A 27,516-nucleotide genomic window follows, 5' to 3' on the forward strand; every position below is an offset into this window, starting at 1 on the left:
TCGGTACTATATATATATAGCAATCAAGTTAAATCACTAAATAGAATTGTAACGTGCACCTTACTCAATAACTGATGTTTGAATAATATACAAGAAACAAATCTTTTAAACCGTCATTTATCTAACAATAAGATAAGATCTGTCTATTAGATAGTTAAAAAGATATCATTATTAACATTCAAAACTGCCCCAAATTCGTATAATAAGAGTTGTATAGAATGTATTCCGAATAGAAACAACTAGCAAGACGAGTTTAGATTCAAAAAATTTCGAAAAAAAGGTGAGGTTTATGTTCGTTTATACATGTAACTTTGTTTCATTTCATGTCATTTTTAGTGTGAATTTTCATTTAATGTATGCATGAAGGGTTTTGCCTGGTATACACATTTCGAATGATTTAGTCAGTTCCACTGCTTTATAAAGAGGGAGGGCAATAGGGGGTCCGTTAACATGTTAACGATATCTCGATTTTGTCCAAAACAGTTAACAACAAATGCAAAAATGCTGATAACAGTTAACACAGTGGGTTGCAGAAAGTAAACAGCTTGAAAAAGGCAAAAACAGGTCAACATAAAAAGATATTGCCCCTCTATAAACAATATACAGTAGGGAAAAAAATGTATGATAATTGGCTTGTTTCAACTTATTTTCAGATTCAATCGAAAAAAATGTATATTTATTTTAAAGTATACAATTTCTTGATCCGATTAACTTGGCCAATTTATCTTGTAATTTTCTTAAGAAGCTCAGAAATCTCGTGTACTGTCGCTTATGCAGAAGTAATTCTTCAAAATGAAAAAAAAAAATTATATGTATAATAATGTTAATCATAACTAATCCGAGATCGCACACTGAGAGCATGACTAGCGGGTAGCGACCAACACATCATTTCCATAAAGATATTAGTATTATCATATTTGTATTCTCAATATTTTTCTAAATCACTGGAAAAAACTGTGTGGTTTTAATTTTATGCCATAAAAATGGTCTTCAGTTTAATTTAGACTGAGAAACCGTGTCCCCATTCTGGGCCATAGATATACTCTATGGGACTTACTTTTTTTCGGTAAGTCGTTAGACCGTATGTTTATGCATAATTATTTCCCTTGTTTGAAAAATCCGCTAAATTACTTCCCTTGTGTTGTTGCCATTGGATAGCTTGAAAATGGAGGACAAGCCTTGATTTTTTACACCTGCCAGAGCTGTTTTAAAAACAATTACATAAATATGGCATCTGTTTCAATCAAAGGAAAGGCAACAAAGTCGATCTTTAAAACAGAAAGAGTCGATCCAGTAAGAATAACTGGCTGTATATTCAGTGTTCACATCGAAATGACTACTTCAAAACATATTCCCGAATTATTAACGAAAACTGCTTTACATTTGATTATATATTTTTTTTTTACATTTTTTTTTTAATATGTGAACTTACCCTCATCGATACATGAATCAGTTGTTTCCTGTGAAAGGAGTCAGTCTGAGGAAGGAGGGAGGGGTCAGAATACGCACCAAAGTCATGCGAAATATTCAGTTTGTTGATTGTGGTCATTATCTGGTAGAAGTAGTCTGACAGCAAACTATAAGAATACTTAAGATATCCCATTATAACTAACAGCAGATTTTATATATTAGTATTCTGTATTATATTATTATTATTGATACGATTTCGCACGCCTTTATGACGTCATTTACCAGATAGAAGTGCGCCTGTATCCCTGCTTTATTAAAAGATTCCAGCACTTTCATAATCGTCATTCTGTAGGGTAGTATAGACATAATTAATGTTCTGTAAGTACATAATCATGATTGCAGTATGACTGAGGGAATGTGACCATTAGACCTTTTAGATTTTAATTTCCCAAATATTTTGTGCAGTATAAAATAAAACTTTTTCACACGTTTTCTCAACATGTAATAAAATTTCTAGGCATACATTTTTGTCACATGGTGATGGAAGTCACATGACAGATTGGTCTGAAAACCGTATCCTGGAACTGGCCTATGTAACAATAAGATAAGATCTGTCTAGTAGATATTAATTGTTTTCGAAACAGCAAAAATTCTGGTGGAAAACTAACTGAAAAATCAAATACATCTGATGTTGCCTTGTTGGTTGCTTAATGCCCAGTGGCAAATATTTCATGCATGTTCAGGACAAGAGAACAAGTTAACAATAAATACAATAGCTGTAGGTTTTGTAGTAAAGGCCATCCAGGATGATGGTCGGGGAAATTTGGACTGCCACTAGAAAATGAGGGAATAATGAAAAGGGACAGAAATTTTGCCTTGCAACAGGCCACCTACAGACCCCTCAAAGAGTTGTTGCAAGGGTTCTCTTCACTAGAGGCATCAGATTAAACATCCCCATTCTGACCGGAGGTGGCTGCAAACTTGATACATCCTGCACAGCAAACGCACACCCCACTTTGGCAAGCATTTTACTGCCGGTCAGAAGAAGACCAAGTGACCATACTTCGCTTCCCCAGTCACCCTTGTTGGTGTTATTGTTACTGTTAGAGACTATATGTAACATTTGTTTTTATCTTTATATCCATTCTTTTATATGCACCTTTTTTTTTTAAATAAATGTAGCTATTTTGCAAGCACTAATTCTAAATAAAGTCCAGCTTACGATGCTAATATTTCTTAAGTTGACATACAGATGATTCCCTTTTGAAGATGTTTTTAATTTCAAAATAAGGACACCATTTTCCTTTTAAACTTTATTATCTATAGTGTTTTTCCAGTAAATTCTGATACAGTGTACTTTATTTACTTATTGATATAATTTCAACCTCTCAATATTGTAAGTAACAATTTACTATGTTTTTTATGACATATCTCTGTTTCAACAGTTTATTTTAATATAAATGTATCAATAATAACTTAGCATAATAAAAATGTTGATAATTGAAAGACAAATCTTGATATCAATTGTAATGCACATTTACTTTTTATACAGATGACTATGCCATCCATTCCATCTAGTGGTAGATTTGAGTTCAAAATATCAGAGCGTAAAGATGAAATTCCTGTATTAGAATTTGTCAGGTATTTGAGATACTTTAGTGAAAAATACATTACACTTGTAAATCATGTGCATGTATCAATAAGCAGATGTCTTTTTATGTTGGAATTATGATGATGTACATTAATTTTTTTGTACAGTTTTGTAATTTTGCTTAGGATACAAAACAAATTTTGCTTATTTTTTTGTTATTGTATTTTTTTCATTTTTGTCGAAAAAGCGAGACTAAGCGATCCTACATTCCGTCATTGTCGTCTCAGCGTCCAAAAATATTCACTCTGTGGTTAAAGTTTTTGAAGTTTTAATCACTTTCTCAAACTATCCTGGATTTTTACCAAACTTGGACAGAAGCTTGTTTATGATCAAAAGATAGTATCCAGAAGTAAATTTTGTAAAAATAAAATTCCATTTTTTCCGTATTTTACTTATAAATTAATGGACTTAGTTTTTCTGCCGGGAAATATTACATTCACTCTGTGGTTAAAGTTTTTAAAATTTTAATAACTTTCTTAAACTATCCTTGGTTGGTACCAAACTGTGACAGAAGCTTGTTTATGATCATATGATAGTATCCAGAAGTAAATTTTTTTTTAAATAAATCCATTTTTCCGTATTTTACTTTTAGATGGACTTAGATTTTCTGCCAGGAAACAACACATTCACTCTGTGGTTAAACTTTTTAAAATTTTAATAACTTTCTTATACTATTTTGGATTTGTACCAAACTTGGACAGAAGCTTGTTTATGATCAAAAGCTAGTATCTAGAAGGAAAATTTCTAAAAAAATAAATCTATTTTTTCATATTTTACTTTTAGATTGACTTAGATTTGCTGCGAAACAACATTCACTCTGTGGTTTAACTTTTTAAAATTTTAATAACTTTCTTATACTATTTTGGATTTGTACCAAACTTGGACAGAAGCTTGTTTATGATCAAAAGCTAGTATCTAGAAGGAAATTTTGTTTTCTTCCAGTTAACATTACATTCAGTCTGCAGTTAAAGTTTTAAAACTATCCTGGATTTTTACCAAACTTGGACAGAAGCCAGGCACGGATCCAGAGGGGGGTTCCGGGGGTTGGAACCCCCCCTTTTTTATGGACGATCAATGCATTTGAATGGGGACATGTAGTTGGAACCCCCCCTTTGTCCTGGGTTAGGACCCCCCCCTTTTTAAAATGGCTGGATCCGCCCCTGGAAGCTTCTTTCAATCAAAAGATAGTATCAACAGAAATATTTTATTGATTTATTTCCTCATTTTTGTTGAGCTTGCGATTAACGGAAAGAGTAGGCGAGACACTGGGTTCCGTGGAACCCTTACAAATTTTTTGTTCAGTTACATACTCTACAACTAAATGGGCAAAGGTAAAGTTTTTCTATATGACTGATTTAATTGTTTTTACCAAATTAATTAAAAAATATTACAGATTTATTTGTTTTTATACCAAATAAATAAAAAAAAAATATTTGTAAAATTTTGACAATATTTAAAAGCAGTATTTATTATTCACATCTGCTGCAAAGGAAAATGTAAAACATAAATGTTTGTGGAGTTGCTACAGACATTAACAATTTTTTCAAGACAATACTAATAAATTTCATCATTGTAAATAGTTGCATTAAAAATGACACCGATGCCTTCAAAGTGAATTTTATAACAGAATTTATTTTTCCACAATTGATATTTGATTTTTCTGTGCTATTGACTTGAATCTACTTTTTGCATTAAAAATCTTTGTGGCATAGCAAGAGCAGCCATCTTACTTTTATATTCACCTGCTCAAAATAGGATAGGAGTAAAAATATATTGAATATAGCTGAAGGACGCCTCCAGGTGTGGGAATTTCTCGCTGCATTGAAGACCTGTTGGTGACCTTCTGCTGTTGTCTTCTCTATGGTCGGGTTGTTGTCTCTTTGACACATTCCCTATTTCCATTCTCAATTTTATTAATTAAAATTTTTTTTTTTTTATGAAGTGCAGATTTACAATATGCTTATATTTTTTCAGTAATAACCCAAATGCAGATAAGAATAAAAACAGACGAGCTAAAGAAAGCAATAAAAGAAATGAAAGGTAGGCATATATCTTAATTTTTTTTTAACAATATGATACTGCTACTCATGCTTCTATTTTACTTTTTCAAAAGAAAATAATTTTCTATGAAACCTAGCAGTCATTTCTGACCAAACTAGGCCTGAATTATCTTTAAATGTTTGTTTTTCAAAGTAATATTTACCTATTCTACTTAACTGTTAAGAATTCATTTAAACTGAGTTGTAATGTAAAATAATCAATGCAAAAAAAAAATCTCTTTTGTGGCTATATTTTATGATTTGAATTAAAATTTTCAGTTATAATTTTTAATCATAATTGTTATTATAGAGTTACATCTAGTGTGGCCAAATCACATGGTCTTAGAGGGAAAAGTCAAAGAGGCAACCATCCTAAGTCACCACGTCCTCCTAAGAAAAGCTCCAGTGAACATGATGCTGTCACACTTGATGATGTAAAAGGTTTGTAGATTTCTGTGATGCTGACTGAGGCAACTGTATGTTATATTTGACCTTGACTACCAATGACAGTCTCAGTAAGACTATAAATCTACAGGTAGACTAAATAGAGACTTGAATTCAGTTTTTACAAAAAACACAATCCTGTAGTGTTTTTACTTTCATAGGCTAAAAAGTAAAAAAAAAAAACTAATAACTTTTTTGTTTCCATTTAATTTACTATTACTTCAAAAGCTTCCATAGCTACAGTTTAAGGGCTAAATATAAAGAAATTCTTCTTTTATTCAAAACCTATTCTTTAAAAATTCGTAAGGGTTCCTCGGAACCCAGTGTCTCGCCTACTTTTGCTGTTAATCGCAGACTCAACAAAAATGAGGAAAAACATCAATAAAAATTTCCCTCTCGATACTGTCTTTTGATTTAAAGAAGCTTCTAAGTTTGGTAAAAAATCCAGGATAGTTTATGAATCTACTAAATGTTTTATAAACTTTAACTTCAGACATTGTAATGTTAACTTGAAGAAAAACTAAGTCCATTTATAAGTAAAATACAGAAAAAGTGATTTTTTTTAACAAAATTTACTTCTGAATAATATCTTATGATTAGAAACAAGCTTTTGTCTAAGTTTGGTAGAAATCCAGGATAGTTTAAGAACATTATAAAAATTTTAAAAACTTTAACCACAGAGTGAATGTAATGTTTCCTCGCAGAAAAACTAAGTCCATTTATAAGTAAAATATGGAAAAGTGGAAATTTATTTTTACAAAATTTTCTTCTTGATACTATCTTATGATCATAAACAAGCTTCTGTCCAAGTTTGGTACAAATCAAGGATTGTTTATGAAAGTTAATAAAATTTTAAAAACTTTCACCACAGAGTGAATAATGTTTCCTCGCAGAAAAACTAAGTCCATTTATAAGTAAAATACGGAAAAAAAGGAATTTTATTTTTACAAAATTTACTTCTGGATACTTTCTTATGATCATAAACAAGCTTCTGTCCAAGTTTGGTAGAAATTCAGTATAGTTTGAGAAAGTTATTAAAATTTCAAAAACTTTAAACACAAAGTGAATATTTGTGGACACCACCGACGACGACGACGGAATGTAGGATGGCTTAGTCTCGCTTTTTCGACTAAAGTCGAAGGCTCGACAAAAAGGGAAGGCAATTCAGTCTTTGCAGTTATCTAATAAAAAATTGGTATCACCATTTTGACGGCAGGAATAAGTAATAATTACTTAACTTATCTCATAACACTTGTTCTGGTATGAGCTAACATAAATAAAAATTCGTAAGGGTTCCACGGAACCCAGTATCTCGCCTACTTTTGCTGTTAATCGCAGACTCAACAAAAATGAGGAAAAACATCAATAAAAATTTCCCTCTCGATACTGTCTTTTGATTGAAAGAAGCTTCCAAGTTTGGTAAAAAATCCAGGATAGTTTATGAATCTAATAACATACCTGCCAACTTTCACGATTTAGGCGTGTACTACACGATTTTGACCCTTTGTCACGATTGCACGATCGTGATCGTGAAAAACCCTCTAAAACACGATTTTGTGAAAATCTACACGAAAAATATGACTGTTCCCGATTTTGAACTGTGTACAATGGAATACAATTGTGTTCAGCCAATCAAATTCTATGTTTCTCATGATCAAATTAATCAGCCAATCAAAAAAGTTTTCTCTCAAGAATATTCTAACATCCTAGATTTTGAACTTGTGTTGTATTCCTCTGTTTGTTAAAATCGTGAACATGGCAAATGGTTTTTCACCTGCAAGGAGGTTCTTACACAGAATAAGAATAAAAGCATGACTGATTGACAAACTTCAATGATGCAGTACTACCATAATAAATAGTAGTTTATTCACTAATTTATTGATATTACACTTGCTGTAACAAATGTTATAAATTATTCAATTAAATTACCAAATTATTTAAGGTACAATGTACTGTTCTTTATTTTTCACATGGACAAAACAAAAAAACCCACATGAGGAATCTCTTAAATGAGGGACTTCCCTTAGTCAAGGGGTCATTTTACTCTTGTAAAAAATAAAATAGAAAAATCATTAAATGTAGAGTTTTTAACTTAAAAATGGGAAATTCTGACATTATATTTAGAACAACTTTTCTAAATGAAGGGTCCAATTATTTTGAAAAATATAGAAGATATAAGGCCAAGAACATATCAAAATTCTTGGACATGTGTTGACCATATAATACCAGATAGATCATAAGATGTATAGTTCTTTTGGAAAAGTTTCTTCAAATAATATGAATATGTGCTCATTTTACTTAAAAAGTGGTTTTTAATGTCCTTACATTGAGGGGTTACCCCTAGGTGTTGTTCCCAACCTGATAAAGGTCCTTCTTTGTGCATAATTTTAAATTGGAAAAGTCAACAATTATTTAATATCCTTACATATGAAATTAATTCCTGGTCTTGCAGCCACATGTTCATCTTTTCTACTGATATATAATAACTAGAATCATGCAAATAAACTTAAGAAAAAGGCATGTAAGCTCATCTCACAAATATGACACTTTTTCTAGACCACTAAACAGCACGCGCAAAATAGTCGTCGCAAAGTATTGTAACTTTTGAAATTGTTGTCGCGCACTAAAACCCCCATGGGCACTTTTGAAAGTTGGCAGGTATGTAATAAATGTTTTATAAACTTTAACTGCAGACTGTATGTAATGTTAACTGGAAGAAAAACTAAGTCCATTTATAAGTAAAATATAGAAAAAGTGATTTTTTTTTTAACAAAATTTACTTCTGAATAATATCTTATGATCAGAAACAAGCTTTTGTCTAAGTTTGGTAGAAATCCAGGATAGTTTAAGAACATTATAAAAATTTTAAAAACTTAAACCACAGAGTGAATGTTTTGTTTCTGGCAAAAAAACTAAGTCCATTTATAAGTAAAATACGGAAAAGTGGAAATTTATTTTAACAAAATTTTCTTCTTGATACTATCTTATGATCATAAACAAGCTTCTGTCCAAGTTTGGTACAAATCAAGGATAGTTTATGAAAGTTATTAAAATTTTAAAAACTTTAACCACAGAGTGAATGTAATGTTTCCTCGCAGAAAAACTAAGTCCATTTATAAGTAAAATACGGAAAAAATTGAATTTTATTTTTGCAAAATTTACTTCTGGATACTTTCTTATGATCCTAAACAAGCTTCTGTCCAAGTTTGGTAGAAATTCAGTATAGTTTAAGAAAGTTATTAAAATTTCAAAAACTTTAACCACAGAGTGAATATTTGTGGACGCCGCCGCCGCCGACGACGGAATGTAGGATCGCTTAGTCTCGCTTTTTCGACTAAAGTCGAAGGCTCGACAAAAATCCCACTAAATTATTTTATCTGAAAATTAAGTCATTATTGTTGATGTAAGCTGTACAGCAGTAAAGCTCATTTAATTGTATCATTATGCAAAAGAAAATGTCTACTCATACTCAGAATTGTACATATGAAGCTACTTAAATTTAGAAATGAACATTATAGTTGAGATATAATGATTATTATTGAGTTCTATGTTTTTCAGAGGTTGCACATGGATCTCTGTTGGAGGGAGAAAATGTTCCTGTCACATTTGATGGCATATTCCAGTAAGTAGTAGGATTTATACTTATACGGTACAAACATAATTTCTAGTTGTTCCCCTTTACATCATTACTAGTATCTATAAGTTGTTGGGAATGTAATTAAGTAAAACATAATGTAGATGTTACTATTTCAATAATGAGATTAAAGTTTCACCAACATTTTTCGGATTTAAAAAAAAGGTCCTAACTGTGTAATCAGTGTTGGGTAATTATTATAAACAAGCTGATTTTTAAGAATAACCTTATATAATTATATTTTAACAATCAAATTGAAACTTTTAGCTAATTACTAAAATTACTGGTTAGCTATGGTTTAATGATTTGATCTGTTAATATGAATTAATTTCTTTTATTGTAGTGCTGAAGAATTTGACAATTTTCTGATGCACCTTTTGATATACTTCCACTGCTTCATTGATAAACTTGAGAGAGAAGAAAAGATTAAAAACATAGCAGGATATATGTAAGTAGTTCCTTTACCAAAGATTTGTCATTTTATCACAACTCTGGAAATCACAAACATTACCAAATGACAATTGTATGACTTTATTACAATGTAGGTTAATTAAAGGGGCACTAGCTACGAGATATATAAAAAATCAAAAATATAATTTTTTTTTGTTCAACCATTAATGAAAGTGAAAAAGTGAAATAATAATTTGCTTTTATCAGCTAAAATGGTTCAATTTTGTCAAATTAAGCTAATAAACATTGATAATGAATTATTCACTTGCAAGTGAATACTTTGACCTTATTAAACCCGTATTCATGTAAACTCCAATTTAACCCTGTAGAAAGAGATAGAAAAACGCATGCAATGTCCGTGTACGGTTATTTAAATAAAAAGAATGTCAACATTGAAAGTGAAACAAAGGTAAATAATTTGATTAACTGATTGGATCCCCAAAAGTCATTCTTATAAAAGGTAAAAACAACGGTAAACATAAATTTTGAATCTACCGTAGATACTCGCCTAAAAGTCGATCCGACTATAAGTCGGATGCCCTTTTCAGCTCCAAATTCTGAGGATTTAGTCTTGACCCTCGTATAAGTCGGACAAAATTTTGACATTTTTTTGGCAGCTGACAGTTACTGAACGCCGGTAAAACCAATGCAAAAATATTCATTTTCTGCATGAATGTTTGTTTGGTTTGAATTTAGTTGATGTTGATTATGATAATTTATATAGCTGTTAATAATAAAGATGTATTTATTCCTGTTGTTTTGTTCACTGTTTGATTACAGATTAGCCATGTGTTGTTTACGTAATGCATCAATGATTTTTAACAACCTATTGTTTGAGAAAAGCGAACATAAACCAATATGAACCTGAAAAAATTTAAAGTCAATCAATATTTTTCACAGCACACATAACTCAGTGTTAAAAGAACATGTACACTTCATAATTCTTATTATATTGTGATGATAAAGGATTAAGAAAATAAGTGAAGCTAATCAACTTTATATTAATATAACTTCCAACTCATTAGTGTCATCTGTTCACCTATCACTGATATTTTTCACACCTTTAGTGAATACAACTCTTTGTCTCTTAATTAGGGGTTATCAATGGATTATATTGGCTTGCCAATCAATTTTGTAATCTTTGTGTTTACCTGAGACATTTTAATGAATAATATTTTGATCTTGGGAATGAATCTTAAAATTATTTTTGATTATTGTATGATTTATAAGTACTGAATTGATATCATGATATCACAATAATGACACAATAAATCCGCTGAATACAGCCTTTTACATAGTTGGTACATTGTTATCTCGTTTTCATTTTTGGTTCTTGGCTCTTTCTTTTGGGTTTATGCACAAACCATTTGACCATGACAATCAATAAACAAACCGGAAACAGTCGGAAATTCAACACAAATTGACAGAAAAAAAGTTAACAAAGTACAAATAAAACACAAAGACAGTATTGTAGTCATTTATTTTCAACAAAAACTTTTTATTCAAGGATTTATGTAGGTTTGGCAATCACCAACGTAGTTTTGACCAGGAAATTCACTCCTGACCACTTTTCTCGAGCTTGGATTTTTCCTCTGGTCTCGGGATCTCGCTTATAAGTCGGTACCCCTCTCTGGATTCTGAATTTTACTCCCAAACTTCCGACTTATAAGCGAGTATCTACGGTATAATACCAAATTTAACAGACTCATAAAAATTCAATTGCACGTGTTGCTTAATCTATTTATATCTATGTTTATGTTTACATTGCTTATATGGTCATAGAAGGTCAACTGGATAGTTAATTAGATGGCGTTTTGGCTAAAATTCTCACAAAACGAAGCTACATCTTTTTGAGACCATGTCTTGTAAATTGTTATTTATACTTTTGATAGTTTGGAAAAATGTTTTACACTGTTTTAAATAAAATATGAGAATTTGAGTCAAATCAGTGAACATGAATTTGGCAGCTAGTGCCCCTGTAAGTTAGAAAAATTAAAAATAACTTACTTTTTCAAATAGTAATTAAAAGGAAGATAACTCTTAATCACAAACATTACTACATGTATGACTTTATTACAATGTAGGTAAATTAAGTTTGAAATGAAAAGGTCGGATCATTAAATAACTTACTTTTTCAAATAGTAATTATAAGGGAGATAACTCTTAATCTTTAATTTCACCAAAATCTTATAACAACTTAATTTTAAACTTTGTTAGATGTGACTAGGGTAGATGTAACTCTTAATCACTCTCTACGAGAAGCATGTTGCATCACATGTATCAGGCAAACAATTTTAAACCTTCAAATTACTTTTACATAAATATACAAAACAGATGTCTATTTAACATCAACTTTTACAGAGAGCCGAGTATAAAGGAAAGAGAAGAATTTGAGGCTGCATGTGAGAAGCTTAACATTGCTCAGAAAATGCTTGGTCAGTCACATGGAATAATGGTGCTAGGATTAGGGATGGAATCTGAACATCACATGTCATGTGGAAAGTAGGTTCACACTTTGCAAACAATGGAAAAATTTGCCAGTATTCAGTTTGTAAATTTAACTTCTTTGGAAAATTCTTACACGTTTAATGGTAATTCATACTCTGGAACATTTCATTAATTTAGATATTTGAGTTAATAACAGAATAATATAGATCAAGCACTACTCCCACCTTAAAAAATATTTACTGAGAAAGTATATTATATGTTTTTCAGAATGCTGTGAAAATGACAGTTTTTATTACTGAACTTTGCCTATTATGCTTAAACACCCCAAAAATACCTTATGATATCACTTCTCAAATAATTTCAGAAAGCTATTCTGAAATTAAAATTATCATTAATAGTAATCTGTCTTTCTATTTAATTTGAAAGGAAAAACATGATTAGTGTTATCATGAAATTTTTTATTTTATGCATACTTTTGATTATTTTTCAGATCAAGGGTGTCAGCTACGTTACGGGATAGACATGTTTTTGAGGTAATAGAACAACTTATTTTGGTTACGTTATATGGTCTTTATTACATCCTATATCACCAAACCTGGTATTCTGCTAGTTCCAAATAGGTTTTTCAGAACTTATCACAGGCAAAATTTGCTCACATGATTTTCACCTGAATCTCACACGAAATTCACACGAAAAATTTCACTTGAGATTCACCTCAATTGAGCTTATACACGAAATTCACGTGAAAATTTTCATGTGAATTTCACATGAAAAAAATTTACGTGATTTTCATGTGATATTCACATGAGTTTCACATGAGATTCTCGTGAAACTCACATAAACTGATTTCACGTGAGTTTCACGTATAAGCTCGTTTGAGTTGAAATTCATGTGAATTTCACGTGAGATTCACATGAATTCAAATTCACGTGAAATTTGCCTGTGTATACTGTGTTTTGTTTCTTAAGAAACAGTTGTCACTGTTGCATATCAGTGTTTTTGAAAATGTAAACAATGAGTTAATTTGTTTAAATTGCATTGAGCATAAACTTTTCCAAAATGTTTATTTCTTAGGATAAAAATGCAATACTGTTTACCATCTTATTTTGTGGAGATAACTTTACCACAATTTACCCTTTCTAGCTGACTTCACAGCAAGTTACATTTATAACTTTGTTGGTGTAGTCGTTTGATAGAAGATCAAACTTTAACATATTGGTAATGATTAATATTTATGTTTTTTCTATTTCGAAAAGTTATGTAATAAGTTGCTCTTGAAAATTTGTTTGGTTCGCCAAATTTAGTAGCAATGTTTTAGATGTATTAAGTGATAACCAATAAATTGCAATACACACACATCTTCATGTGGTCAATGTTTTTATGCCCCACCTACGATAGTAGAGGGGCATTATGTTTTCTGGTCTGTGCGTCCGTTCGTCCGTTCGTTCGTCCGTTCGTTCGTCCGTTCGTTCGTCCGTCTGTCCCGCTTCAGGTTAAAGTTTTTGGTCGAGGTAGTTTTTGATGAAGTTGAAGTCCAATCGACTTCAAACTTGGTACACATGTTCCCTATGATATGATCTTTCTAATTTTAATGCCAAATTAGAGATTTTACCCCAATTTTACGGTTCACTGATAGAAAATGATAGTGCAAATTTCAGGTTAAAGTTTTTGGCTTCAGGTTAAAGTTTTTGGTCAAGGTAGTTTTTGATGAAGTTGAAGTCCAATCAACTTGAAACTTAGTATACATGTGCCCTATGATATGATCTTTCTAATTTAAATGCCAAATTAGAGTTTTGACCCCAATTTTACGGTTCACTGAACATAGAAAATGATAGTGCAAATTTCAGGTTAAAGTTTTTGGCTTCAGGTTAAAGTTTTTGGTCAAGGTAGTTTTTGATGAAGTTGAAGTCCAATCAACTTGAAACTTAGTATACATGTGCCCTATGATATGATCTTTCTAATTTAAATGCCAAATTAGAGTTTTGACCCCAATTTTACGGTTCACTGAACATAGAAAATGATAGTGCAAATTTCAGGTTAAAGTTTTTGGTCAAGGTAGTTTTTGATAAAGTAGAAGTCCAATCAACTTGAAACTTAGTATACATGTTCCCTTTGATAAGATCATTCTAATTTTAATGCCAAATTAGAGAATTTATTCCAATTTCACAGTCCTTTAAACATAGAAAATGATAGTGTGAGTGGGGCATCCGTGTACTGTGGACACATTCTTGTTCACTAACTTTTAATGATGAAAAAAGTTCATAGAAAAGATCAAAGATTGTAATTGAAGATATTTTTGTCATTTAAGCTTTATTTGGATTTGATTCATATTGCATTGACAATATCTTGGATGAATTTTTTTTTTTTTTTTTTGATAATGAAGGATTATAGTGAAAAGTGTAATACACCTACGAGATAAAGAAATGTTTGAAACACACACTAATGATCTATTATTATATCCAACAGAGAATGTTTCTTTTATTAAACATACTACTTATGTTTTACTTATGTAACAATGATAGAATATTATTTATATTGATATAATACAGAATATATGATATATGTTTTTATTTTTAGGTTTTATATAAATTTTGCCTGTTTGTTGTCTATATCACATTCAAAAGAAAACTACCTCAGGATGTGATTAGAAAGGAAATTGGAAGGTAAGTCTATTATAATTGCTTATTCAATTTAAGGACTTAGAAATAAAGTATCTGCAAAAATAAGTTGATTTTCAGCTTGGTTAGAATAAAAAAATGTAATAACGACCAAAACATTCCTTTATATATTAGATATTTGTTCCTCTGGATCAAAACTTTGTCTTTATGAGAAAAAGATATGCAGTTTATTTCAGCCTCCTTTCAATTTTAATGGTTTTGTAGATCAGATGTTTTCGTTAGAGATATTCCCTTTATTTTGCATTTCAGGATAATAAAAAAATTATACCTTTTGAATGGCTTGCTTGTTTCATACAATAAACCAGATATATAAGTAAAATCTTTTGAAGTTTGATGGTATATAGTGTCTATTTTTTAAAAGTATTTGTTTTTATATTTTACAGAATGTTGCGGTCAGATACTTTCAATCCAGCTATAAGAGTTAAACAGACACCAGATCGTAAGTATAAGCCAGTATGATAGAGTTAAACAGACACCAGATCGTAAGTATAAGCCAGGGGCCTGGTTTTCGAAAGTATCATAAGATATGTCATAAGATATATCTTAGGACATATTTTATGATGATCTTATGACTATCATATGATATGTCATAGGATGTAAATCAAAGCTGTCTTAAGAGAGTCATAGCTATGATGCTCTTATGACTGTCATAAGGGAACATTATTTTCTATTATTTTAAATAATGATTAAAAAGTGATGAATATAAAAATGAAAATGAAAAGTATGAGCATATTAATTGTTACAATTCTAAATATTTACGAATTATTTTTTTTTTCTTCATTATAATGAACATGAAATTTTATGCAAAAAGGAATTGAAATATGAGTTGATAATTTGTTTAAATTTAGTTTGTAATATATAATAAATCTTGAACTTCGCTTTCGTGTATTATCATACAGGCATTGTTATTTAACTGTGAATACTTTTTAGATTCGGTACATCGAGTACCCGCTTAACGAAATGCCTGTGCACCGTTAATAAAGTACAGTAACTGTCAAATATACTAGGAACGAAATAATATGTATATTCATTATACAAAACCAGGAGTTAAAAAAGAATTCCAAATTTTATGTCGCAGGAGATTCAAATTTTAATTCAAGTAGTTGAGAAAATAAAATCTTTACTATTTAGCATACTGAGAAACACAACAAATATTTGTATTGCAATTAACATGAAATTATACATGAAAAGTGATTAAAATTTTAGTTGACAATCATAAGACCATCATAAGTCATGTCGCAAGGGGTCTTAATTTTACGACAAAAGTTATGACAAATCGTAACTTGGGACACTTTCGAAAACATATCTTACGACTATGACATGTCACAAGACCATCATAAGACATGTCTTAGTCATAAGATACTTTCGAAAACCAGGCCCCAGTATGATAGAGTTAAACAGACACCAGATCGTAAGTATAAGCCAGTATGATAGAGTTAAACAGACACCAGATCGTAAGTATAAGCCAGTATGATATTGTGCTTTTAGTAATTCATTTGTAGCATATTTGTCAATAAAAATCTTATAAAATATGTGAGTCTTGATTTAGCTCTTTGGTTTCTTATTTTAACTTATTAAATTTATGTTTCATGCAGTGATTGATTTTAGGTATTTAACACCACTTGGCTCTACAGTGGAGGTCAGTCTTTATTGATTGAGGAATAGGGAGTACTTAGAGATAACCACCAACCTTGGTAGGAAATCTGGCTACCATAGACATTTAATATGTCATGCAGTGATATTAATTGACTAAAGTTCTTGACAACTAGATATAAAGGGATTTCTCTAATTCTTCATCAATTTATCCCTTTCTGCACCAATTGTATAAAAAAAATTTTAATCAATGTGTTGTTCGTTTGATCTCAGTTCTTCATTCTAAAATCCTATTATGACGTCGAATTGTCTTGTTTTCCTCTGAATTTCCTATTGTGATGACATGAAAAAAGGCGACCATGCCTGATCACGTCACAAAAAAAAACACATCTTTTTGCAGATCATTCGAAAAGAAGGAATATGTTTGCCTGGATATTGTTTGAAATTCATTAGAGAAACAGATTCTACCTCCAAATCTCGTGTAATACGATATTTATCCCCTCTTGACAGTTAAATTTTAAATATTTAAAACAATCAGCGAGCCTAATGTTTTAAATTTGAAAATTTAACTGTCTCAAGTGGATAAATATCGTATCACACTCGATGCAGTCGTAGAATCTATATTTATTCCATATTTTATATTGAATAATAGTTGATAATATTTTTTTAGGATAAGTAAGATTTTGTTTCAATTTACATACTTTGATAATAACACTTTGTTTTATTTTGCAGCAAAAGACCAGAGGTCAAGCATGTTAATAAGTAAGTGAAATAAGAATTTTCTTTTTACAGTAGGACTTCTTTTCCATTTTATTACTAGATTTCTATATATTGGTTGTATTGACTATATAGCTGATCCTGCTGAATGATTATACCAATGAATATAATAAGCTTTGACAGCCAAACACCATGTGATGAACAATAAGTCAACAACAACTACAAAGTATGATATTAATTTCAATATATCAAAAATCAGGATGTGATTGATATATGATACAAGCTAGTTTAAAAATGTGAAGAAGTAAAGGTAAATACCATATCTACCTTTAAGCTTCATATATTTATCTTATTTTTTAAGAAAAAGCTTTGAAGGAATTTAGAGAAATAGAAGTACCACTCCAAGAAAGGAAAGGAATCTCAGATTTACAAGAAGTGTTCAAATTCAATGCTGCTGAATACAGAAGGAATCACCCGTGAGTAATCCATTACTTTCAAAGAAAAATGTCCTTGTCTTTGAACTTTTCATTTTAGTTTGACCATGCAAATTGCTAATTTTGCTACAAATGTTTTTCATTACTAGACACTATGTGCATGTACCTTTACCAATATGGTTATGGTGCATTTTCCAAAGAAGAGAACCAAAATTAGACCCAAGATGTTCTGGAAAAGTGCTCTTTTTTTCAGCAATCATACTACATCTTACTATTTTTATATCAATGACTTACTCTTTGACCTGAAAATAGAATGACATGGGCAGTATACCTGTGAAATTTTATGATACAGCTGCCAATTATTGTTTCAGTGTGCAGTCGATGTAAATGTAATGTTCAATCCCAGAAATGATATATCCATAAGAAATGAGCTTCATTATGCTGGATAAAATAAAAAAAATAATGCAAACTTGAGACTACATTTTTACACATGAACAATTGTTTTAAATCCCACTAAATTATGATTTCCTGATCGTTTTTTTTGATATTTTTCAGGAGACGGCCAGCAATAAAGTCAATTATTCAGTAAGTATGAAGATAAACAGCAGGAATCTCATATATCTTTCTGCAGGAATATAACATTACTTTTCTTTCATGAATGCATCATGACTAATTTCTTGAATGGACTTATTTCATCATTTTAGTGTTGGGGGAAAAAAAGACATTTTTGGTACAGGTCGAAGTGTGATACTTCCTCATCTCTTCCTTTAAAGATGAACTATTTTTTGAAAGTATATAAGGCTCAGATGAAGTTTAAAAGAACAGTAGAACTTAACAGTTTTTAAATATAATTAGTTACAACACCATGGATTTAAAAAAAAAAAAAACTCACAGTTTGAGTTCCTGTACTCCTAACAAACTGTTGACTTGAGTATCTAGAATATGACAATTAACTAGAAACAATTTTCATGGTCCTTAAGTTCCATGTCATTTGTTAAATATTGTGCAGAGAACTAACTGTTAAAAACAAGCAGATGTGATTCAACTCATCAAGGTTATAGAAATCAATTACCATTTTTATAAATACTTATTTTGGTAAAATACCTTTTTTGCAGTCAAAGATCCCCAGCTTTAGTTGCAGTATTACCATCTGCAAGTGAGAATTCTGAGTGGTTGTTTAGACGATCAAGACCATTATCTCCAAAGTAAGTTTTTGTATTTTGGGCCCTGTTTTCCAATTGTTCTTCATTAAGGTCCAATAGGGATATTAGACTATAATATGTAAATTTAAAATTTTTAAGTTCTTAGACCACATTCATTCTGTGTCAGAAACCTATGCTGTGTCAAATATTTATTCTTAATCCAAATTCAGAGCTGTATCAAGCTTGAATGTTGTGTCCATACTTGCCCCAACTGTTCAGGGTTCCACATATGTGGTGGTATCAAGCTGTGCCCTGCAGAGCATTTTATTTATACTTTAGAAAATTCAAATTTAAATCAGATAAAATGTAATAAAAAAAATGGTTGATGTGTGGCTAAAGTTTCTTCAAATACTGTTGTTGATAGGATAGGCATAGCTTTCCTCATGTTCCACAATTTTTAATGCAGACTACAATGTTTTAGGAGCCTCTGTTACTGTATATTCAGTCACGTTTCATCATTAAAGAGTGATGATTAATTTGCATTATTTCAGTTCCTTATCAAAAATAGGAAGAGAGGAAGGTGAAGATGAAATGGACTCAGAAGACAATACTCTGGACCAAATCATTGAAAAGAAAACTTTTAAGTAAGTAGCACAATAATTTGGACTCAACAATATTCGTTGGATACCAATTTTTGTGGATTTCGTCGGTACAGGAGGACCACGAATTTAAATGTTCAACGAATGACAAATTTTCTAATGGAAGGTATGCAGACTTAGCCAAAACCAGGAAATCAAATATCCACAATATGCAAGTTTTCCTCAAACCACGAAAATTGGTACCCATGAAAATAAATAAATTCACAGTAATTTGTCTGATATATATATATGGTTTGGAATGATAGTTAAAATGACAATGTTAATTAGTTTAAGGAATATGAAACAGTTTTACATTTATTTATTTTATTTTATCTAACTCACCTGGCCCGAAGGGCCAAGTGAGCTTTGGCTCATCACTTTGCGTCCGTTGTTGTGGTCGTCCGTTGTTGTTAACTTTTACAAAAATCTTCTCCTCTGAAATGACTTGGCCAAATTGAACCAAAGTTGGCCACAATCATTATTGTGGTATCTAGTTTAAAAAATGTGTCCGGTGACCTGTCAACCAACCAAGATAGCCGCCATGGCTAAAAATAGAACATAGGGGTAAAATGTAGATTTTGGCTTATATCTCTGAAACCAAAGCATTTAGAGCAAATCTGACATGGGATATAACTGTTTATCAGGTCATGATCTATCTGCTCTGAAATTTGCAGATGAATCAGAGAACCTGTTGTTGGGTTGCTGCCCCTAAATTGGTAATTTTAAGGAAATTTTGCAGTTTTTGGTTATTATCTTAAATATTATTATAGATCAGGGCTTCCAAAAAATATTTGAGCCAGCCGGACATTTCATATCTGATTCCGATTTTAATTTCTTAAGACTTAGTCACAAAAGGCAATTATGGTAATCAGATGGCCGTTCCAATGATTGACATTGCATAAAAAAAACATGATTTTAAACTTTACTTTGATATGATATGAATTTGATGTTCAGATGTAACTGTTAAATTGGCAGTGCATCATTCAAAGTGTGCACATCAGCGTGGTCATATCTGCCTTAGACTTTTTATTTGTGCAAAATGACATTGTCAAATCTTTAGTTTCGTTTTCACATTGTTCTAACCGGATGTTCACTTGACAATGGTAAAACATGGACCATAAACGGATACGTAAAATCCGTGAATGTTTACAAAGCACGACTGAGTGAAGAAGCTCTTTCCACGTTATTTTTTCAACAAAATATTTGAAATGAACGTTAGATACAGGTATCAATGATAATTTTAGCATTTTTGAAGAAATGTAGGATGCATAATTAAATTTCCCACCTGTGCACATGCGCACACGTGTTCTAGTTCATACGACGTAGTTCTGACGATTTTTCATTTAAAAACCTTTTTAATTTTTTCATCAAATCATGTTGATAAACTAATTTCTAATAATTTTAATCTTTTGGACTAAATCAATAAGAAACAAACCGCTGAAAAGTAAGAAAAAAATTGTGAATAGACCGATCAATTTATACGATGTCTGGTACTGAACATAGTTCACCTGTCACTTGGACAGGTAGATTTCAGCTGTCCAACTACTAATTAGCCTTGATTAAAATTAGAAAGTATTGGATCAGGTGTTGTTTTGATAGTAATTAATCATCATGTCACATTTATGACCGGAAATGTGTTGATGTTTATGGCAAAAGGTTGGGTCAAAAAGATCGTGAATTATGTAAAAATGACCGAAAAAGCCTTGAAAACTAAAAAGTATATGACCGTTTCATGCTTTGCCCAGCTGGACTTTTACCGGACATTATACAAATGACCGGAATATATGACCGTTTTGGAAGCCCTGTTATAGATAGAGGTAAACTGTAAACAGCAATAATATTCAGCAAAGTAAGATCTACAAATAAGTCAACATTGTCAATTGACCCCTTAAGGAGTTAATGCTCTTTATAGTCAATTTTTAACAATTTTTTCGTAAATTTTTAAAATCTTTTACAAAAATCTTCTCCTTTGAAAGTAAGACAAAATGTAACCAAACTTGACCACAATCATCATAAGAGTATCTAGTTTAGAAAATGTGTCCGATGACCTTGCCCGTGAACCAAGATGGGAGACATGACTAAAAATAGTACATAAGGTAAAATGCAGTTTTTGGTTTATATCTCTGAAACTAAAGCATTTAGAGCAAATCTGACTGGTGGCAAAAATGTTCATCATATTTAGATATATCTGCCCTGAAATTTTCAGACAAATCTGACAACCAATTGTTGGATTGCTGCCCCTGAGTTAGTAATTTTATGGAATTTTGCAGTTTTTTGCTATTATCTGAGATATTATTATAGTATCTAATGATACCTTATACTATAAATTATAATTTTAACCTTATTTTACATGATTTCCAAAGCATCAGTAAATACAGGTTAGCGACACAGGCTCTTTAGAGCCTCTAGTTTTTAATTTATATGGATATACCTGAAGATCTGTGAAAGCAGTGAAAGTACTAGTAAAAGTGATGAATTGAAACTGTTATTATCTTTTAATAATTTTCTTATATATTTATAACTATGATTTCAAGATCATACAAATTAATTTATAGAAATTCATACAATTAATCGAACATCTATAAATGTGTTAAACTTTTATTCCAACTTCATGTAGTTGTAGCTACAAACATATTTTTTGCAACATCAGTCAATATGTTGCACTTTTCCTCAAATCTTGTATAGATTAAGCTGCAAAAATATTTTTTTGTCATGCATCCGATTTCACCTTGAGAGATGCACACGCCTGATGAAGCTAATTTGTTTAGCGAAATATTGCGTATTTCTATTTGAAATCTAATAGAACTTTTAATGTATTAATTAGCGTGTTTAAGTTATATTCTTAGACATTTATATAATTAGACATTATATATATATATATATATGATTTGGGCCAGAAACTTAAAGACATACAGATTTCCAATTATCAAGATGAACTTATGAATTTGTCTATGTCTATGAACAAATGTACACATTTCACAGGAAATGGATTGAATGGAGTTTTTGTATTTATCAATGATTCAAAACAAAAAAGAAAGTTTTTTTAATGAAGATATTTTGTGTTACAGAGTGGGTATTATAGGAGATCCAAAGAATTTATATAGTGCAGATAAACTGATGCCTGTTGGTGGGGAAAATGAAGATGAAGAAAATGAGGAGGACGGTTCTAAAAGGTTTGTATTGGCTATTTTTGTAATGGTTTCTTATTTCATAACATGCAGGAATTAGATTCCATTTCAATCAACAAAGAATATATTGACAATAAAAAAACAAGCTTCATATCAGCCCTTAACAATATTGAAAAGGGTGTGTTATGTTCTGTTTATAAAACATTTACACAAAACTAATGGTGTTTATAAAACATTTACACAAAACTAATAATAACACCATTTTTACCTAGAATCTATAAATAAGTTGATTGTAACTTTAGTTCTCTCTATGCTGAAAATTGAGAATGGAAATGGGGATGTGTCAAAGAGACAACAACCCGACCAAAGAGCAGAAAACAACTCTGAAACATTTAAACTTTTCTTAAGTGACTTAGTTATTTATAAAAAAGAATATGTGGTATGATTGCCAATGAGATAACTTTCCACAAGAGACCAAATGACACAGAAATTAATAGATCTCTGTGTGGCCTTTCACAATGACAAAGCCCACACCACATGGTCAGCGATAAAAGGCCAAAAATGACAATATAAAACAATTCAAATGAGAAAATTAATGGCCTTGTTTATGTACAAAAATTGAACGAAAAACAAATATGCAACACATAAACAAACAACAAACGAATTACAGGCTCCTGTCTTTGGATAGGCATATACATACAGAATGTGGTGGGGTTAAACATGTTAGCGAGATACCAACCCTCCCCTTACCTGGGACAGTGGTGTAACAGTACAAAATAAGAACAAACTATAAAAATCAGTTGAATAAAGTCATTGTTGCTGTGTCAATAAAAAAAAAGATAATATTGAGTGTTTTAAATAATGATATTTGGCATTTATTATTTTTCTTTTTAGAACCCAACCAGAAACTAAAGAAGCAGAGCCACAACCTCCACCAGGTTTGTTTTTTTCTGGAATTATTCTGTTCTCTTAAAATTAATGGGAATAATAGTGAAGTTTTTCTGGAATGCATAGTTTTAGACATTTTTACTTTTTTTATTTAAATAACTCCTTTTCTGTCAATTTTAATGGTGCATCAATGTTCTTTAAAACAAAGCATACAGTTGTGCTATCAAAAATTGAATAAAATAAATACAATAAAATGAACATTAAAGAATAAACTCAATTTCAGTGCTCGGGGATTTTCATTTCATATTACATGTGATACATCAAATCAATTTGAGTTATTTTAAATAGCAAGGGATAATATTCTCGCACATCACAATCATTATATTAAAATGGTAAAATGATATCAGTTAAATATCATGTAAAAAAATAAAAAGGGTGTTATGAATGATTTTTTAAAAAACTTTTGAATTAGTCTTGAGAATTTGTTTTGTACAGATGATTTTATAGTAAGAATAAATTGAAACTTAACAAATAAGTTTTATTGCAGAAAGTTCATAAGACATTCAGTAAGGTTTGAAAATTTGCATGGGTCAATAGCACTCAATTTAGTGTGTCTCAAAAATATCTGAATTTTGCATGTTCCATAGATGGTCAGCACCTATTCAAAAAGGATTTGGTGTGTTTCTATTTGTTTTTATCTGACATGAGAGATTTCCACTTGCACCATGAAGCACATTGAAACACGTTGGATGCTTATGATTTGTTAGTACTGCATGTGAATAATGCAATTCATATTTTGCATGCCATTGATTTATGAGAAGAAAAGAATTACAGTGACTTTACTGTTAGTGTTGCTCTCCACCAATTGCAACTCATTTAAAATTTTTACCAAATTGCAATTTGTTTTTTAAAATCAAATTGTTCAACTGGTCAGAAATTTGAACCAACTGCTGTAGAAAACCGCAGCCAAGTGATGAAAGTACAAGGTAATAAAATAAAACATACTTACAATCCTTTAAGACTTTAACTCCACTTTAATGATGTTGTGACAATACAACAAATGGAAGTTTTTAACGACCTTGACTGGCTATACTGCCCTTGCACTGTCGGTGTGACAATACTTGTTTATCAGTTTGTATAGGTATATTATAGTCATTATTATGCTAAAGGTGAACTTTTGTTATTTTGAATTGCTATAAAATTGTCCAAACCAAGCCTTCCTGTAGTTTTTCTTTCAAAAAGTATTCTAAATTCATAAGAATCAGACATCTTGTAAATTAAAAAATTTCTTATTCATTAAAAAATGTGTAAAGTTGCAATATGTTTGTAGGAAGTTTCCATGGGGAGATAATCATTTTTTCTTTCAAAAAGTCTTTATTCAAAAGAATAATGATTTAGGTTATCTCCCCATGGAAACTTATCAATAACGTATTGTTATTTCACACATATTTTACTGAATATATGATGTTTTATTTAAAATGATATCTGATTATTATGAATATAGAATACTTTTAAAAAATTTTAGAAAGAAAAACTATATGAAAGCTTAGGTTGGACATTTTTATAGCGATGCAAAATAATAACAGTTCACCTTCAGCATGGAAATGACTATAATATACCCATACAAACTAATAGATTATTTTGTCTCAACAACATTAAAGTGGACAAAAATCCTTTAGGATTGTAAGTATGTTTTATTTTATCACTTTGCACTTTCGCATTTTGTCTGAACAGTTTGTTCGAAATCCTGACCAGTTGAACAATTTGGTCAAAATTTTGAATTAGTTGCAATTGGTGGAAAGCATCACTAACAGTCAAGTCACTGTAAAAAGACTTTTTAAAAATCTCAAATCGTAATCAAAGGTTAAAAAAAGTTAAAACAGAAACCACCGAACTATACCATATAGACACTTTTTAATAGTGGACCTCTTGATGTCTTTTTGTTATTTATATAAATGTCTTTTGGTCATTGTCTCATTGGCATATATATTTATATAAATCTTGCAAAAAGTAAAATCATTTTATTTAAAAAAAAAAATAACAAAAATTTTACAACCAGTTTCCATGTATAAGTTATCATCCCAAAAATAATTATACCTGGTAAACAATTTCTTTTTTGGTTAATTTTGGCATTATCAATTAGTGTTATGTGAATAAAATATACTGGTAAGATACAATCTGGTTAGAAAAATGTATTTATTATTTGTAAAAAAGCTTCCATATATATGTATTGTGCTTCATAGGCCGTGTAGTAGCTCGGAAACAAACACTAAGTAGAATATCACAAAGGCCAGGCGGCCATTGTAAGTGAAGGGCAAGTATGGAACAACAATTAAACTAATAGTTTAAGTTATCTCCAAAATACACTAATTTTAAAATGATTCCAAAAGTAGTTAAACTGACTTTTCAAATATTAACTATAATAATTTGAATTTAAAACATAAATGTACTTGCTTTTTAACCATACATAGAAATTGTATTGCAAATAATATGCAATGAAATAAAACTTTTCTTAGGCTTATATGCAGACTTTGGTAAAACCACAAATTCAGAAATCCAGGAAAATATTTGTTTTTCATTTCATGTCAATAAATGAATCCACAGTATCTTGGATTTTTTAAATCTATCATTAAAGCCAATTTTAAGGAATGTACATTTAAAAAAAACGACTATGTCTTATTTCAATTAGTTCTTGGCAATACTTTTGTTTTACAAAATAACAATAACTTCTAAGTAAGGTAACTAATTTAATACATGTATAAGACAATATGCCAAACTTAAGCATGCATAGTTTTCTCTTCTTAAATAATTTATTTCTTACTTACATATTACTAAATAAACATTTAACCTAAACAATTTTTAACTTTTGTTATACTAAGCATTCATGCTTTATTTTACATTTGTTTAAGAAATGAAAATTCTTAATTTTTTCAAATGTAATGTACTTCTTTTATCAAAATCTGAACTGTAATCATGAGAATGTATTTTGAATTGTATGTAGTAACAATTCTTTTTGTAAAATTGCCATGGTTTCATTGCCAATGTACTTGTTTGCTCTTGATTTGGACTCGATCATGAAGTCATAACATTTTCAAATCATTATTTCTTCTGTCAAATATTAATAAGACATGTTTTGATAATACCTTATTATTTTGAAGGAAAAAATCTGACATTTGGAATGGTTTATATCTGTTGATTCAAAACAACTTTAAGAACTGTATGAATTTTATTGCAGCTATCTTACATTTTATGGCACATGCACTCTATTCTAAAGGTTTTAATGGGCTCTAAATTTGGTTAGTGTTATCATAAAGTTTTGAAAAGTATATATTTTTTCCAACTGTAAAGAAAACTGCTTTAAAATAAAATTTAAGAACACATATTTTTGAATGTTAAGCATTTCTTCTTTTTTTTTAATTATAGATCAGAGGGTCAGTAGACAACAGACAGCTATATCTACTGCCACAGCAGATGCTGAAGATTTTTAACCAATCACTAGTTTTATTGCACAGTTCTTCCAGCCAATCAGAATAGTTAATTCACAGTTGATATTTGAATTGGGAGACTCTTTCCATAGAAAAGCCCGTTAGCTAATCCAGTGACATATTCCTTTTATGTATTTTCGAAGTGTTAAGTAATTTTTGATATATTTTTGTCAATGTTAAAAAAAAAAAAAATTGATTACCTAAGAATTATTAAAAAAAAACAATTATATAGAAGGAAAAGTTTAAGTTATATTGATTTATGTTTGAGGTACTTTTTTACAATGTAGTCTCAGATGTTTTTAGAAATGATTTTCCCCCCATAAATATGGGGTATAACATTATAACTTGATTACTTTTTGAACAAGAAGTTATATTGTTTCAAACAAAGCATAGTTAAAATGTTTTTTTGAAAGAAATAAAATAATTATAGGCTAGAACAAACAATTGTAGCCAATAGAAATATATTTGATTGTAAGTTTTTAACAAGCATCTGTGATATAGCTTTTTCCTTGTTTTGGACAAGAAAGGGTTTCATTGTATAGAATGATTTTTTACCTATATAGACAGATCCTGTGATATACCATGACAGGGTTTGTGATAGAATGAGAGAGAACTTTATTTTACACATTTTTATTCATTGTGATATTGTTTTATAGTTTACCATCCATTATTATGTTCTATGTATGTATGTTTCTGTTATATGTAATGTTTTTAAAGAAATTACAAAAAGAAGTGTT

At 30.2% G+C, this 27,516-nt stretch overlaps 1 protein-coding gene across 4 annotated transcripts; it reads left to right on the forward strand.

Moving 5' to 3' along the window:
- Positions 1-1,134: 1,134 nt before the first annotated feature.
- On the forward strand, positions 1,135-27,516 carry LOC143067986 (protein phosphatase 1 regulatory subunit 36-like). Of its 4 annotated transcripts, none has more exons than XM_076241691.1 (19): positions 1,135-1,293; positions 2,963-3,051; positions 5,036-5,101; positions 5,411-5,541; positions 9,103-9,166; positions 9,522-9,626; positions 11,990-12,130; positions 12,567-12,609; positions 14,654-14,739; positions 15,138-15,193; positions 17,080-17,109; positions 17,426-17,540; positions 18,054-18,083; positions 18,614-18,703; positions 19,192-19,284; positions 22,347-22,451; positions 23,301-23,344; positions 23,842-23,860; positions 26,718-27,516. In XM_076241691.1, exons 1-18 carry the CDS (start codon positions 1,228-1,230, stop codon positions 23,850-23,852), a joined length of 1,365 nt encoding a protein of 454 aa, XP_076097806.1. In that variant the 5' UTR covers positions 1,135-1,227; the 3' UTR covers positions 23,853-23,860; positions 26,718-27,516. The 4 variants fall into 4 exon arrangements, with proteins under 4 accessions (XP_076097806.1, XP_076097802.1, XP_076097804.1 ...); XM_076241687.1 differs by lacking the exon at positions 23,842-23,860 and adding an exon at positions 25,538-25,597; XM_076241689.1 differs by lacking the exon at positions 23,842-23,860 and adding an exon at positions 25,538-25,612 and having other exon boundaries at positions 26,718-26,839.

The sequence above is a fragment of the Mytilus galloprovincialis genome, chromosome 3 (assembly GCF_965363235.1).
Source record: "Mytilus galloprovincialis chromosome 3, xbMytGall1.hap1.1, whole genome shotgun sequence".
NCBI lineage: Eukaryota > Metazoa > Mollusca > Bivalvia > Mytilida > Mytilidae > Mytilus > Mytilus galloprovincialis.